The following is a 15,153-nucleotide window of genomic DNA, read 5'->3' on the forward strand; positions in this document are numbered from 1 at the left end:
CTCAATGTTCATACTAATGGGAGATATCTTACTTGTTTGTCTTTATGTTGATGATCTTATTTTTACGGGTAATAACCCAAGTTTGTTTGAAGCTTTTAAGAAAGATATATCTTGTGAGTTCGAGATGACATATGTAGGGCTCATGTCATACTACTTGGGTCTAAAAGTGAAACAAATGGAGGATGGAATTTTCATCTCTCAAGAAAGCTATACGAAGGATATCTTGAAGAAGTTCAACATGCTCGATTACAACCCCGTGAATACACCGATGAAGAGTAGGACAAAATTGTCCAAGTTTGATGAAGGAGAAAATGTGGATCTCATATTTTTCAAATGTCTTGTGAAAAGTTTGAGGTACTTGACTTGTACCAGGCCAGATATACTCTTTGCAGTTGGAGTAGTAAGTCGCTTCATGGAAGCTCCTACCTCCACTCACTTGAAGGTCACTAGAAGAATTCTTCGTTACCTAAAAGATACGATCGACTTTGGGTTATTTTATTCTTATTCTAATGATTTCAACCTTATGGGATTTTGTGATAGTGATTATGCGGGAGATATTGATGATAGAAAAAGCACAACTGGCTTTGTATTTTTCTTGGGTGATTCTGTTATTTCTTGGAGTTCAAAGAAACAGTCCATAGTTTCTCTCTCGACTTGTAAAGCCGAATATATAGCAGCAACATCATGCACCTGTCATGCTATTTGACTAAGAAGATTATTGAAGGAGCTCAATTTGCCACAAATTGAAGCTAAAGAGATTTGTATTGATAACAAATCTGCAGAGGCACTCGCCAAGAATCCGGTGTATCATGATCAAAGCAAGCATATAGTTACAAGATATCACTTCATCAGAGAGTGCATTGACAAGAAGGAAGTCAAGCTCAAATATGTGAAGTCTCATGATCAGGCTGCAGATATCTTTACAAAGCCTCTTAAGCTTGAGGATTTTCAGAGATTGCGATCAAGTCTTGGAACGAAAAAGAAAAATCAAAATTAAGGGAGAGATTTGTGGGGCTTATATTAAAGAAAAACAAATAAGAAAATAGGAGGTGCCTAACTTTGTTGAAAAATTTTAGCACTAAATCAACAATAAGCCATCTTCTTTGTAGTAGTTGGATGACATCTCTTACTATAAATATAGGCCTCCATTCTTCATTTCAAACACACCAAAATAAGAGAGAAGCAATAGAAGTTAGAGAGAGTAATCCACATATTATAATTTGTGAGATAAATAGTGAGTGTGAGTAATATTATAGTGATATATTTTAAATAAAGAGTATTATTTCTTTCAAAATTGTAGTAGTCTCTTGACACTACTAAGTTGTAATATTATAGTGGTTATATCGCTCCGCTCGGGTATTATATTTTACCCCCATTAAAAGAGTTGGTGTCGTTGTTACTCTCTTGTGTTATTATTATTTGCCGTGGATATTATTTCTGAACGGGATTATTATTTTTCCCAACATATTTTACTCATTTAAAGAAAGCACATCTTAGATCCATTTCTTGACATCCTTCTCTTCTATTTTCGTGACCTTACATGCTTGTGAATTTTTTGTCGGATTGATCGTGTGAGTTGATCTTATTTCACCTTAACATGGTTTCGTCTCATCTATGCTTCCTGTGTTGGATCTTTTGAGTTCAAATTAACTACTCTTGGTTGAAAATTGCAGCAATCGGCATGTCTTCTTCGCTTAGTTTGTTTGTTTGCTATTGATTTTCCTTTGCCGTAGTTTAATTAGTTTAGATCATAAATCGATAGTGCAGAACAGTGTTCGGATTCGAAAGAAGTAGAATTAAAGTTTCATGTTCACTAATTTATTGCCTTAATTAAGCCCTTCGGCAAAAATAGGCAGCTTCAAGCTTCGTTTTGGATTCAGTTTGTTATTTGAAGTTTTCTAGTTTGAAATTAATTTGTGGATCTATGTGTGGGGAAGTTTCTTTTGTTTCTTCTGAGATAGCGTTTTCAAAAGAAATTGAACAAGATTTTTTATTTGAGGCTTACATAACACTGTCGAAATCCACCAATGCAACTACTATGCTTCTTTTGAAAAACTATTTCCTTTATGCTTAGATTGAGTCCACACTTTGATTTTGAAGTCAATACAACACTTCAGTTAACTAATTTTCTGGGATTTAAAATAATTTTTCATGGATTACATTTTATTTTATTTGGTTGATTTGATTTGAAGCCTTTCTGACTGATTGATCAAGATATATGTTCATTCTACTTCCTGCTAAGTCGAATGATGATTAACAACACTAGTGGGTCACAAGTATTAAAATAGTGCATTCAGTGATTAATATTTGTTAAGTATGTGTTCTCCTCTGTTAGGCTAAATTTAGGCAGAAACTATGTGATTTATTTATGTTTTGTTCACCCCCTTTTGCCTAGAGTTCATTAATCTCAAAACCTTAGGAAAATATAACTCATGAACATCGTAGCTTATTTTAGGTGCGATTAATAAATAAATCATCGTGACTATGGGTACGGTTCTCGTGGCATAGTCATGATACGTAAATCCCAATTCGAGTGCGCGTTTCACGCGACTTGACCACAACTTCAAATAATAATAATAAATATGTTGTAAATCGCGAGTGTGTTTCACGTTTCGAGGTTTGCAATGTGTATCAAAACGACAAGTGTACATCGTAACTTGTTCAAAAAATAACTCAATAAATGCTAGAAGCGGTTACAATTTAATTAAATGCGGTAAAAGGTAAAATAACGCATAAAAGGTTTTAAACATGTAACAAATCAGATAATTATGCCAAGTATTAATTGTTAAGCGACCGTGCTAAAATCACAGAACTCGGGAGTGCCCCACACCTTCTCCCGGGTTAACAGAATTTTTAGCCGGTCTTCTATGTTCGCGGACCATAAAAATAGAGTCAATTTTATCGATTTGAGATTTTAAAATAAACCGGTAACTTGGGACACCATCATAATTTTTTCAAGTGGCGACTCTAAATTAAATAAATAATCTCATTTCGAATAATGTCACTTTAATTGAAAAAACTCATTCCTATTCCTCCGAAAAAATGAGGTGTGCCAAGGAGTACACCTTCCATTTTATATGGGTAACGGGCATTAATTTCCTAATGTTATGTATTTGCCTTGAGACGATTTATTCTTATGTTGAAATTGTCTACTCAATATTGTTCTCGCACATAATGAGTAGTCGTTTTCTGCATTCATTCTCATAAGGGGAAAATGATTAAAATTCCTTCCAGAATATTTCTTAAGTAAATGCAGGAATAATGACTTATCGGTACGAAGGAGTAAAAATTAACAATGTCTTTTATCATTACTATTTGAACTAATAAAAGTAGTATTCCATCCGTCTCAACTTTTGTGCTAGTGTTTGATTCAGTATAAAGTTTAATAAAAATGAATACTTTTGAATTTCTGATCTAAAACAAATCATAGATATTTGTATTACTATAAATTATCTTATTAAAGATAAAATAAAATTTTTAAGTTAAATTATTTCGTGATAAGAAAATATAATATTCTTTTAAGAAATACTAAAAAATAAAGTATAATACATAAATTGTGACATGAAATAGATTGCAATCCATTTGAAATACACTACGTAGTTTGTTATCTCAATTCTTTTACCGATACAAGTGATGTTTTGGACTTTCGCGTGTAGATGCGGTACAACTTTTTGTACCGTTTAGAACATGACCAAAACATAGCTAACTTTTATCTGCTGACGCACAATTAGTGCAAGTTAACCTGTTCTCATTTCTTGGTTAATAAAATTGTCAACAATTGTTAAATGTTGGTATTATTTTGCTGTTAATATATATGAATTGATTACATAAATACTTCTACATTATTTATGCGCAAAACTTAAAGAAACTAGATAAAAAAATTAAAATTTAACCTACCTTGTGAAAGCCCCCGGAACCCTCATTGTAATTTCCTTTTTTATTTTGTTCTTTGGGTTGGAACAAATTGATAACAGGGGCGCCAGAGCTAGTGTGTAGGTTACGTATTTGGCCAAACTTTGTAACTTTAGTCCAAATTTTATATTCTTCTTAAAAAATTAATTAAATATATATAAATTATTAGTTAAAAACTCAATAATTTTTTTAAAAAAAGAAGGCAAAATACATAAGTTACCCCATAAATTATGGATCAAATCCTTGTTACCTACTTTTTGCAGGCGAAAATTTTTTTTACACACGCAACCTTTCCGGAGTGTGTCTAATACACACCATTTTGCCCACGTGGCTAGTGCGTGTTTTTTCCAACAAGTGAAGCGCCTGACATGAGAATTTTTGTGTATATGTCAATTTGTTTTTAGTTTTAAAAAAAAATTAAATTGGGTCATCTTCTTCCTTGTTTAAAAAATTCACAAACTGGTCCTAAACACTTAGACCCACTTCAGTTGACTTCAATTTTGTTAATGGGTTAAACCATCCTCCATTGACGCCTAAGTTTGAAAATATATCGGATCTTAATTGAGCTTGCTGGAATGCTTCTTCTACGGATTTTATTTGGGAATCCAAATTTCTCCCAAATTATTAGTATATTTTTTCATAACCCAAATGGAAAAACCTTAATTTGTTGAAGAAAGTTTCTCAGAACAACATTCTTTAGTCATTTTCAACTTCTGGGTTCTCTTGATGTTTCGATTCTTGTAATTCTTAATGATTTTGTATACTTTTTGCTGGTGAAAAGGATTATTGGGTTATAAAAATAGTTTTGACGATAGGTTAACTGTTGAAAATGGTGATTGTGGAAGTGAAGCCATGGTGGTGTTATGGCAGAGTTAATGAAGCTTGGTGGTTATGGAAGAAAATGAAAGCAGTTGAATGTGTCACGATAGAGTTATTGATATAGTGAAGAAGATGAAAATTAATGGTGGGTTGCCTGTTAATGTTTGGTGGCAGCCATTATTTTGGTGGTTTGCAAAAGAGAAAGAGCCGAAGGTAGATGCTAAGGGTATAATTATAAATTTAGGTGTTTTATTTTTTTTAAAAAACTTATTAACACGTGTCATGGCTTTATTGGTGTGTGACATTACATATATTATGAAAAATCGGTTAAGAAAAAAATAGTGTGTGTTAGTTACACTTTGAAAAGGTTGGGTATGTACTATAATTTTCGTTCTCAGAAAGTGTGTAACAGGAGTTTGATGTATAGTAAAGGTGACTACCTATGTATTTTTCCTAAAAAAAATAAACTAGAAAATTTTAAATCCTAACTCAACCTCTTATTTGTTAATAGTACCTATCATTGGGAATAAAGGACGCATTAGTTTGGGAATAGTCATTCAAGAAAGAAATATCATGAATATCAAGTAGAAGAAAAGGGAAACGTAAAACGAAGAGCAGGCCCTTCTCTTCTGTATATTCTGCATCTTCTTCTGCTCTCTTTGAGTGAACACTCATGCATGTGAACCATTAATAATCTTGTGGATACAGTTCATATTAATCTTGTTGCAGGTTTTGGAGGGTGTTTATTTGATATTTTTCGTAGATTCTCCTCTTCTCTGTGTAGAGGGCCTGATATGAGGAAAGTGATTGCTTTCTATTTAATTCCATTCTTCTAATATGAAAACTGATGAGACGTCTAAAACGTTTCAGACCTCTAAAGAATACGATCATGTCAGTTAAATAATTGTCAATTAGTTCTGTGGGAGAAATAAACGACAAGACTAGTCCAATATTTTATGCAATTTCACAAGATCTAGCACTTCTGTTTCATTCCCGTACTAATTATTTTTTCCTTTATTATGTATTGGCTCATGCTAATGGAAAAGAAACTTGATTCAATGTCGAGATCTTAGTGCTAATCAAAAAATCTGTATATTCTCCGTCGCGCTCCAAGACTTAGTGGGAGCAAAAATGAATTATTTGTAATATTAGTTTGAAAATAAAATTGAAACTGATTTTGTAGGGGGGGAAACGGCGTAAATTCTTCAATTATGTATATAACTTAAATCCTTAGAAGATACGCAATTAGTGATAAGCGAATATAATGTAGAGAGATTTAAAGACAAGGAGGAATTAATTTGTTCTATTTCGATAGGGTGTAAAAGCAAAGGTCATGAAATCCTTTTCAACTTTCTTCAAGTTGCACCATACTATGAAAAGGAGATAATAAACGCAGGAAACGACTAACAGATAACGGTGTATGAAAACATATCAATTTCTTATAAATGTTAATGCCACATTTTTAAGTTCTACGGGTGTTGATTCACTGATAGAACAAATTGACAAAAAGTAAACAGTGGCAAAATAGGTCAGGGTCATGGACTGTCGTAAGCTACAACAACAACAAAAACAAACCAAATATAAGCTCAAAGACAAGAGTGGGTTGCTTTAGTGGTGAGCACCCTCCACTTTCAATCAAGAGGTTGTGAGTTCGAGTCACCCCAAGAGCAAGGTGTGGAGTTCTTGGAGAGAGGGAGCCGAGGGTCTATCGGAAACAGCCTCTCTACCCTAGGGTAGGGATAAGGTCTGCGTACACACTACCCTCCCCAGACCCCACTAGTAAAATTATACTGGGTTGTTGTTGTTGTATAAGCTCACAAATATTTCTGCACGTCATTTTGTATTTCTCCACAATACTCTACTTCCTGTATGTTTCTGCATGACTAAAGTTTCATGCAATGTCAATGCTTCCACACGTAAATTGATGCAATACCTTTTTAATCTTTTTCCAAATTATTTTCTTTTAACGGATCAAGAATTTGAAGACATGAAGTTTTCTTGAAGATAGTGTAGAGCGAGTTGAAGGAGATGAGAAATGTTAAAGAACAAATTGAAGTACAAGAGAAACCCACTTTGTTTTGAGAGGGATTTTTAAAGATGTTGCTGTTTGTATATGCTATAGTTCTATTTTTTCTTATTTTAGGAGTTGAATAAAATAATGTTAGTAACATTTAGATAAGTATACTTTTGGTAATGTGATATTCTAATCCTTTGTAATCAACAATGATGTTTATATGAGTACTGACTTTTTGTATGTGTTTGGATATCTGTATGGATATGTCACAATATTAGCTGCCGTTATTTATACAATTAATGAAAAATATTTCGGTCGCTAGAAGCACTTACAAAGGCTGAGTTTGTTGCCGTTATTGATGTTTTAGTGATCAAAAAATAACAATTAGTGAAGGAAAATTCAGTAACGACTGGATTTGTTGTCGTCGCTAAGAGGTTTTTAACGATCGGATTCTAATCCGGTCGTGTACTATTAACGGCGGAGCTTTTAACGACTGGTGACGACCGTAATTTATCTGGTCGTAAATGATCAATAACGACTGGACTTGGACTTTTAGCGACCGAATTTCCCCTCGCTAAAGGCCTTTTTTCTTGTAGTGGATGGTGTCTGGGGAAGGTTGTGTGTATGCATACCTTACATTTACCCTGAGCAAATAGAGATGTTGTTTCCAATAGACGATCGTAGTAAGCTAGGTGCAAACAATTATAAAAGCACTAAGTTAATTAATTCCCAATGAAAAAAAAACAGTTGCATAGCAAAAAACAAAAAGAAGAAAAAAGCTTCATTTCTTGTTAAAACTTCCTTATTTTTATATTTTCACCTATATGGGTAGCAATTGTAATATAGGAAACGTCAGAATTGCTCTTTTCCCCTTGTGCCCAATGCATTTCATGCAAATTAAATCGGGTGACATTGTGGATCTTGTGAAAGGTTGATGATTACTCCCCTCCATTCTATTATGGCATTGTTTTCATTTGGATTTTAATTTTTAGATATATTTAATTATATATTTGGTTGACGGTATTGCAAAATATTCACATTATGTTACGCTGGAATTCATGTATTAATATTATGTGCATTAGCAATAAAAATATTTAAAGACAAATAATGTCCTTAAAGAAAGTACTCCCAATATTATTATTCCTCGAGATTCTTATATCACAATTCACCTGACAACAATCCATTTATTATTATTATTATTTTGCGTACAAACAATTGTTGATTTATATTTCACAGCATAAATAATATGTGAACGAAACTACCCCTTAATATATTTGTAGAATTACTTGTATTGTACGGACAAAGGTACACTACGGAGGAGACCAATATTTTAATACGGAGGTTAGCTGTTACAAACTTACAATCATATCATGGTACCGCGTTTCCATTTTATAAATGAAACTTAATTTTTTTTAAAAAGAGAAGACAGAAAACTATTTAATATAAGTTGCATTTAATGACACAAAAATAGCAAAAGCACATGCAATGGACCCTATACTCAGCATCTTAGAAACTTCCTATCCTTCTTGATTCAGAGCTACAATCTCTATAAATTGCGTTCCTAAAGTACTCCTCTGGGAACAAAGCAAAAACTAACATATCCTACTACAAATTAAATACAATTAATATTATCAATATTATTGTTTATAAATAGCAAATTCAACCTCTATTATAAGCTCAAAAATGCTGAAGACTAAGATGATTATGGGAAAGCTCAAGAACCATCTTCAATTAATCCACAAATATTCCAGTAGATTTCAAGCTGCTGGAGCTGTTGCGGAATTTGTTGAAACGCCGAGAGCAGCAAATAATGAAGAGGTGGTGCCAAATGATGTAAAAGAAGGATATTTTGCTGTTTTTTCAGTGAATCCAGAGGAGGAGCCAAAGAGGTTTGTTGTGGAACTGCATTGGCTTACAAATCCAAAATTCTTGAATTTACTAAAGCAAGCTGAAGATGAATATGGATTCGTACAAAAGGGTGTTCTTGAAGTTCCTTGTCGAGCCGAGGAATTACAGAAGATTCTGCAACACAAGATTGGAAGGAATATCTCTGGTTTTGCAGTTTAATTATTTGGAATTAGTTCATTCTATATATATTAGATATATATTATGGTTATATTTACAAACTTTTTTTTATGTTTGTCTAACTATGATATTATTTTATATTTAGTTCAATTTTGAGTCCATCTGCAACTAGAAGTCTAGAACTGAGACTTATTTTATAATTGTCTACTCAAAACCTATTAAAGGAACGTATACATTTTTATATGAGTGATGACATTTCTGTTAAGGAAACCTTTGTGTTAATTAGCTTTACCAGTCCATCATAAGAGAGAGTGACATAAAAGCCTTTCACAAACTATTCTTCAGTATGACTTTTATAATATCATAGTTGAAATATGTAGCGAACTAGTGGGTTAACTAGCAAATTAAAGATTACACACAGAGTTAAAAAAAAAATAACACAAGGATTTAACGAGGGTCGGCCAATCTTACGTTCTGGCCAGGGACAGAAGCATATAAATTTTTCACTATAAATGAGAAGTATAGCAAAAGAGATCCCAATTATAACTCCCTTAATATATTTCTAGTGTTTTCCAAACATATTAGGTCAATGGGTCTCAAAACTAACTAAAAAATTAAACTGGTTGTGCTATCGCTCGAATTTAGAACAGGTTTCAGAACTCCTTGTGTTATCCTTGATAATTTGTGCTTTGTACTACATGTCTACATCAAAGTATGCCATCATATAAATTAAGGATCACGATTGATAATTTGTGCCTTGTACAGAGGTGGAATACTAACAAGGGTGGAGGGAGAAATAAGAATTTTTATATTTTAGATAAAAATAAACCACGATACTGATATGTTATTGGAATTAATACACACTAACTAAATTAATGATATCAAGATTCTAATATTATACTAGTAGCATTTAATTTAGCATATCTCAAAGGTGTTAGATTTGGATTTTAATGATAGACAATAACTTAATTCTACTTGCAGGAAACCAATCCCAAAGGATGTCATGGGAATGGAAAAGACTATAACAGAAGATCTGGAAGCACAAATCAAGGAGACAAGAATTAAGCTGTAACCGCGTGTTCTATGGAAACTGGATATTCGAATCAACCATTTATCGAAGGCATATATAAATCGATCAATATAGAAGATCAATCACGTGGATATTCACATGGATCATTTATAGAAGGCATCAATCAATCAGTATAGAAAATCCTCTGAAAATATTCTCTCCAACGGCTCACAAGGAAAAAGGAAATCAAGGAAGCAACGAAAGAAAAAGTCCATTCTATTTCTGGAATGAAATCATCTTGATTGATTCTGAAAATCAACTCCCTTGGGTTGTTGCTCAATTATTTCACTATCACGCCGTGAAGAATGGGAACCAACTCACCCTATATATTCTACAGAAGACGCCAAGGATTGACATACTTTGATCGAACCAAAATCAATTTTTTTGTTCTACTTCAAACAAACACTGTAGTCTGTCATAGATTTCTTGTGTAACTAAGAAGAGAAGAGAGAGAGAGAGAAAAGAACACTAGTGAGGCATTGTATCAACCATAAGAGAGAAGAACAAAGTGATCAAAAGGTTGTTGGTGAATAACAATATCAACCCATCTATACTAAGTCACTTCATATTTGAAAGAGATCACCCTTGCAACCCAAGGGTACTGGACGTAGGATTCACTCTGAATCCAAACCAGTATAAAAATACTCTGTGTCATTTACTTTCTGCAATTTCCTTTCTTATACTTAGTTTCGAAAATATCAGTTGACTAGAACGCAAATTAGTCGACTACCTCGCAAAAGAAAGAATAAATTTCAATTCACCCCCTCTTATTCTTTCAATTGGTATCAGAGCTAGTCTCACACTTTTTGCTTAACAGCTTGTGAGAAAATATCATGGCAAATCAAGTAATTATTGGAGCACTCTTTCAAGAAGGAATATGGAAAGTCAAGCCACCTTATTTCAATGGACAACACTTTTCTCACTGGAAAGTGCGAATGGAAATATATGCAAAATCCTATAATGTCAAAGTATGGCGCATTATCTAAAAGAGTAACTATCCACTACCAGCAGCAACTCAACCACCCGTTGATCCTGAAGATATAGATGAATACACAGATGAGCAAATGGCAATTGTTCAGGTCAATGCTAAGGCACGAAATTTACTCTATAATGCTATAAGTGGAGAGGAGTATGAGAAAATCTCAAGTTGTGATACAACGAAATAAATGTGGGACAAATTAAAAGTCACTTATGAAAGAACCAGCAAAGTGAAAGAAACTCGAATAAACATGTTGGTCCATGAGTATGAACTCTTCCAGATGAAAGAAGGAGAATCCATTAAGGAAATGTTTGCAAGGTTTAGCAAAATTATTGGCGATCTAAAAGCCTTTGGTAAACCCTACATAAATAGTGATCTAGTTCAAAAAATTCTAAGAGGTCTACCTACCACTTGGCAGACAAAAGTAGTCGCACTCGAATCTCAAGATCTAAACAACATTTCATATGAGGAGATCTTATAGCATTCGAGAAGGCCCATCTCAAGAAAACAAACTATGAAGAAAAGAAGAAAACTGTTGCCTTCAAAGCTACAACTGAAGGACCTGCAAATGATATTAATGATGACCCAGAAGCTCTTGAAGAAGAAATTGCAATGGTATCAAGAAACATAAATGGATTGATGAGAAGGTATAGAAACACAAGAAGGGGAAGGATGCCACCCAGGTGCACCAGGCAATACAATGAACAAGACAAGAATGATAGAAAGTATTATGAGTGTGGAAGGTATGGGCATGTTCAAGTTGAATGCCCAGATTTTAAAAGAAAAGTCTCTAGAGGATTCAATAAAAACAAATCCTTTGGAAACTGGAGTGATGAAGACAGTTCAGAGCACAAAGAAATAGCAAACATGTGCTTCATGACCATTTTGGAAAATGGCATGAACAAATACTCTGGTTACTGGACAGATAAAGATGCATCAGACGATGAATGCAAAGAAGATACTAAAAATTGTTTCATGGCACGAGGTGAAACAAGCGAGGTAAGATCCTATAACTGTGATAGATGTAATGAATTGCAGGATATTCTTGACCTTACTCTAAAGGAGTCTCAAAAAATGTTGAATGAACTAAGGAGACTCAATAGAGAAAAGAAGGACTGGAAACTTAAACTTGAAGTCTGTGAAATCAAAAGAAATATACTTCAAGATGAAGTTCAGGAATTGCAAATGCAACTTAGTAGCATGCGCAAGTCAATCAGTCATAGTTCTGTCAAATCTAACCATGAGACATACAAGTCAACTGGAAAAGAACTGGCTAGAACTAAGTCCACAAGTACTAACACAAGTGGGAGATCGAAAACTGGATCAACATGTGTTTTATTACTGTAACAAAGTTAGTCATAAATACTCTTTTTGTACATTTCGTAAATCGAATATTTCAGAATGCATTTGGAAACCCAAAACTAATCCTGATTCAAGTAATACTAACCAACAAGGACCCAAGCAAGCTTTGGTACCTAAAAGAATGTGATAATTTTATTTTGCAGGAACACCACAGAAAGAGTCGCAAAGGAAAGTGGTATTTAGACAACGCGTGTTCCGGTCACATGACAAGAGACAAAAATCTATTCAAAGAAGTTACAAAAATAAATGGAGGAAATGTCAAATTCGGAGATGATTCAAGAGGAAAGATAGTTAGTACTGGCATAGTTCCATTCAGCAATAATTGCGATATTACTAAAGTATATCTAGTGGATGGACTCAATTACAATCTTCTAAGTATTAGCCAACTATGTGATTTGGGATACAAAGTTAAATTCAAGAAAACTGGGTGTGCTATTGAAAATGATGCAGGTAAGATTATTCTTCCAGGAAAAAGGTATGGAAACGTCTACATTCTTGATGGCATTGAAAATCTAGATAGTCATATCTGTTTAGCATCCATATCCGATGATCCATGGCTCTGCCATAAAAAACTCGGTCATGCAAGCATGCATCTTATTGAAAAGCTCTCCAAGCATGACTTAGTTATTGGTCTTCATAAGCTCAATTTCTCTAGAAATCATATATGTGATGCATGTCAAATTGGTAAGCAAACTAGAAACTCTTTCAAAACCAAGGACATTGTGTCTACTTTCAAGCCTCTATAATTGCTTCACATGGATCTGTTTGGACCTACTAGAACTGCAAGCATTGGAGGTAACCGATATGCTTTCGTTATTATTGATGACTACTCACGCTTTACATGGGTGATTTTCTTATCTCACAAAGATGAAGCATTGAACAATTTTGAGTTTTTCTGTAAAAGAGTTGAATGAGAAAAGGGGCATCTTATAGCAACTATTCAAAGTGATCATGGAGGAGAATTTGAAAGCAGAATCTTTAAAGAATTCTACAATGATCAAGGATACGCTCACAATTTCTCAGTACCAAGGTCACCACAGCAAAATGGAGTGGTTGAACGTAAGAATAGAACTCTGCAGGATATGGCGAGAACCATGATACTAGAACATTCTCTCCCAAATCATTTCTGTGCAGAAGCAGTTAGCACAGCTTGTCACATTCTCAACAGGTGTTTGATTCGACCCATTTTGAAGAGAACTCCATACGAATTATGGAAAGGTAAGAAACCTAATATTGGATACTTTCATCCTTTTGAAAGCAAATATTTTGTCTACAATAATGGCAAGGACAATCTTGGTAAGTTTGATCCAAGGAGTGATGAAGGTATATTTCTGGGATACGCGAATAACAATAAATCTTTTAGAATCTATAATAAGCGTACCGTATGTGTAGAGGAATTATTTCACGTTATTTTTTTATCATAATAACTCTATGGCCGATAAAGGAGATTTTGTAGGTGATGAAGAGATCAGCCAAAATCGGCCATAGAATAGTGAATAGAAAACTTCAGAAGAAACTGCAGACAAAATGACTGAAATCCCACAGTCGACTAATGAAGGCATAATTGAGCACGATCAACTTCAGAATGAGTCGACTAATCAACGTACGGAAATAGTACCAAACGAGTGGAGAAGCGAACTAGAATATCCTTAGAAGTTCATAATTGGAAATCCAACTAATGAAATGAAAACAAGAGGAGCTTTAAAGAAAAAGGCCAACATAGCACTCATATCTCAAATAGAGCCAAAGAAAGTTGACAAAGCCTTAAAAGACTCAAGTTGGTTTCAGGCAATGCAAGAAGAACTTGACCAATTTGATAAAAATCAAGTCTGGACGCTGGTGCCTAAACCAGCAAATGCAGCAATCATAGGAACCAAATGGGTATTCAGAAACAAACTGAATGAAGAAGGTTAAGTTTTCTGGAATAAAGCAAGGCTAGTAGCTCAGGGTTACTCTCAACAAGAAGGAGTCGACTATGATGAAACCTTCACTCTGGTAGCACGGTTAGAATCAATTCTTATTTTATTAGTATATACTTCTTTTAAAGGTTTTAAACTTTTTCAAATGGATGTTAAAAGTGCGTTTTTAAATGGCTTTATTGATGAGGAGGTTTATGTTAAACAACCTCCCGATTTTGAAAACTCACAGTTTCCTTATCATGTGTTTAAGTTGACTAAGGCTCTCTATGGGCTAAAGCAAGCACCTAGAGCCTAGTATGAAAAACTAAGCTCATTTTTGGTTAGTCATGGATTTTCGGGAGGTAAGATTGACACTACTCTTTATCAAGATATCATCTTCTGGAAACCTCATTATTCAAATTTATGTTGATGATAATATATTTGGAAGTGCTAACTGTGTTTTATGCAAGGAATTCTCACATCTCATGCAAAGTGAGTTTGAAATGAGCATGATGGGAGAATTAACTTTCTTCCTTGGACTCCAAATCCATCAATCAGATGAAGGGATCTTTGTTTGTCAGACAAAATACACAAAGGAGCTAATTCAAAAATTTGGAATGGACAATGCCAAGGCAATTGGGACTCCCATGAGTCCTGCTACATCTCTTGACAATGATGAAGAAGGAAAATCAGTTGATGAATCAAAATATCGTGGAATGATCGGATTTCTACTCTATTTAACTGTGAGTCGTTCTGACATAATGTTTAGTGTATGCAGATATGCCAGGTTCCAAGCAGTTCCAAAGAAGTGACATTTAACTGTCATGAAGCGAATTATTAGATACCTTATTGGAACTACTTCACATAGATTGAGGTATCCACGTCTTAACAGTTTTAAGCTCGAAGGTTTTTCAGATGCAGACCTCGTCGGTGATAAAGATGACAAGAGTGGAACATGTCAAATGCTTGGCAAATCACTTATGTCCTGGAACAGTAAGAAACAGGGATCACTTGCACTGTCTACAACTGAAGCTGAATACATTTCCATTGGGCAATGTTGTGCTCAACTACTTTG

General features: G+C 34.1%; 3 protein-coding genes across 3 annotated transcripts; all 3 read left to right on the forward strand.

The window, feature by feature from the left end:
- The first annotated feature begins 8,428 nt into the window (after positions 1 to 8,428).
- On the forward strand, positions 8,429 to 8,812 carry LOC104106278 (auxin-induced protein 6B-like). The gene has a single exon (XM_018774201.3). It carries the CDS (start codon positions 8,429 to 8,431, stop codon positions 8,810 to 8,812), a length of 384 nt encoding a protein of 127 aa, XP_018629717.1.
- Positions 8,813 to 11,005: 2,193 nt separating this feature from the next.
- On the forward strand, positions 11,006 to 14,094 carry LOC117279206 (uncharacterized). The gene is made up of 5 exons (XM_070192940.1): positions 11,006 to 11,171; positions 11,300 to 12,150; positions 12,324 to 12,864; positions 13,114 to 13,562; positions 13,969 to 14,094. Exons 1-5 carry the CDS (start codon positions 11,006 to 11,008, stop codon positions 14,092 to 14,094), a joined length of 2,133 nt encoding a protein of 710 aa, XP_070049041.1.
- A 331-nt stretch (positions 14,095 to 14,425) lies between these two features.
- Positions 14,426 to 14,890, forward strand: LOC138904443 (uncharacterized mitochondrial protein AtMg00810-like). Its single transcript, XM_070192941.1, has one exon. The coding sequence runs from the start codon at positions 14,426 to 14,428 to the stop codon at positions 14,888 to 14,890; it is 465 nt and encodes a 154-aa protein (XP_070049042.1).
- Positions 14,891 to 15,153: the final 263 nt, after the last annotated feature.

The sequence above is a fragment of the Nicotiana tomentosiformis genome, chromosome 2, assembly GCF_000390325.3.
Source record: "Nicotiana tomentosiformis chromosome 2, ASM39032v3, whole genome shotgun sequence".
Taxonomy (NCBI): domain Eukaryota; kingdom Viridiplantae; phylum Streptophyta; class Magnoliopsida; order Solanales; family Solanaceae; genus Nicotiana; species Nicotiana tomentosiformis.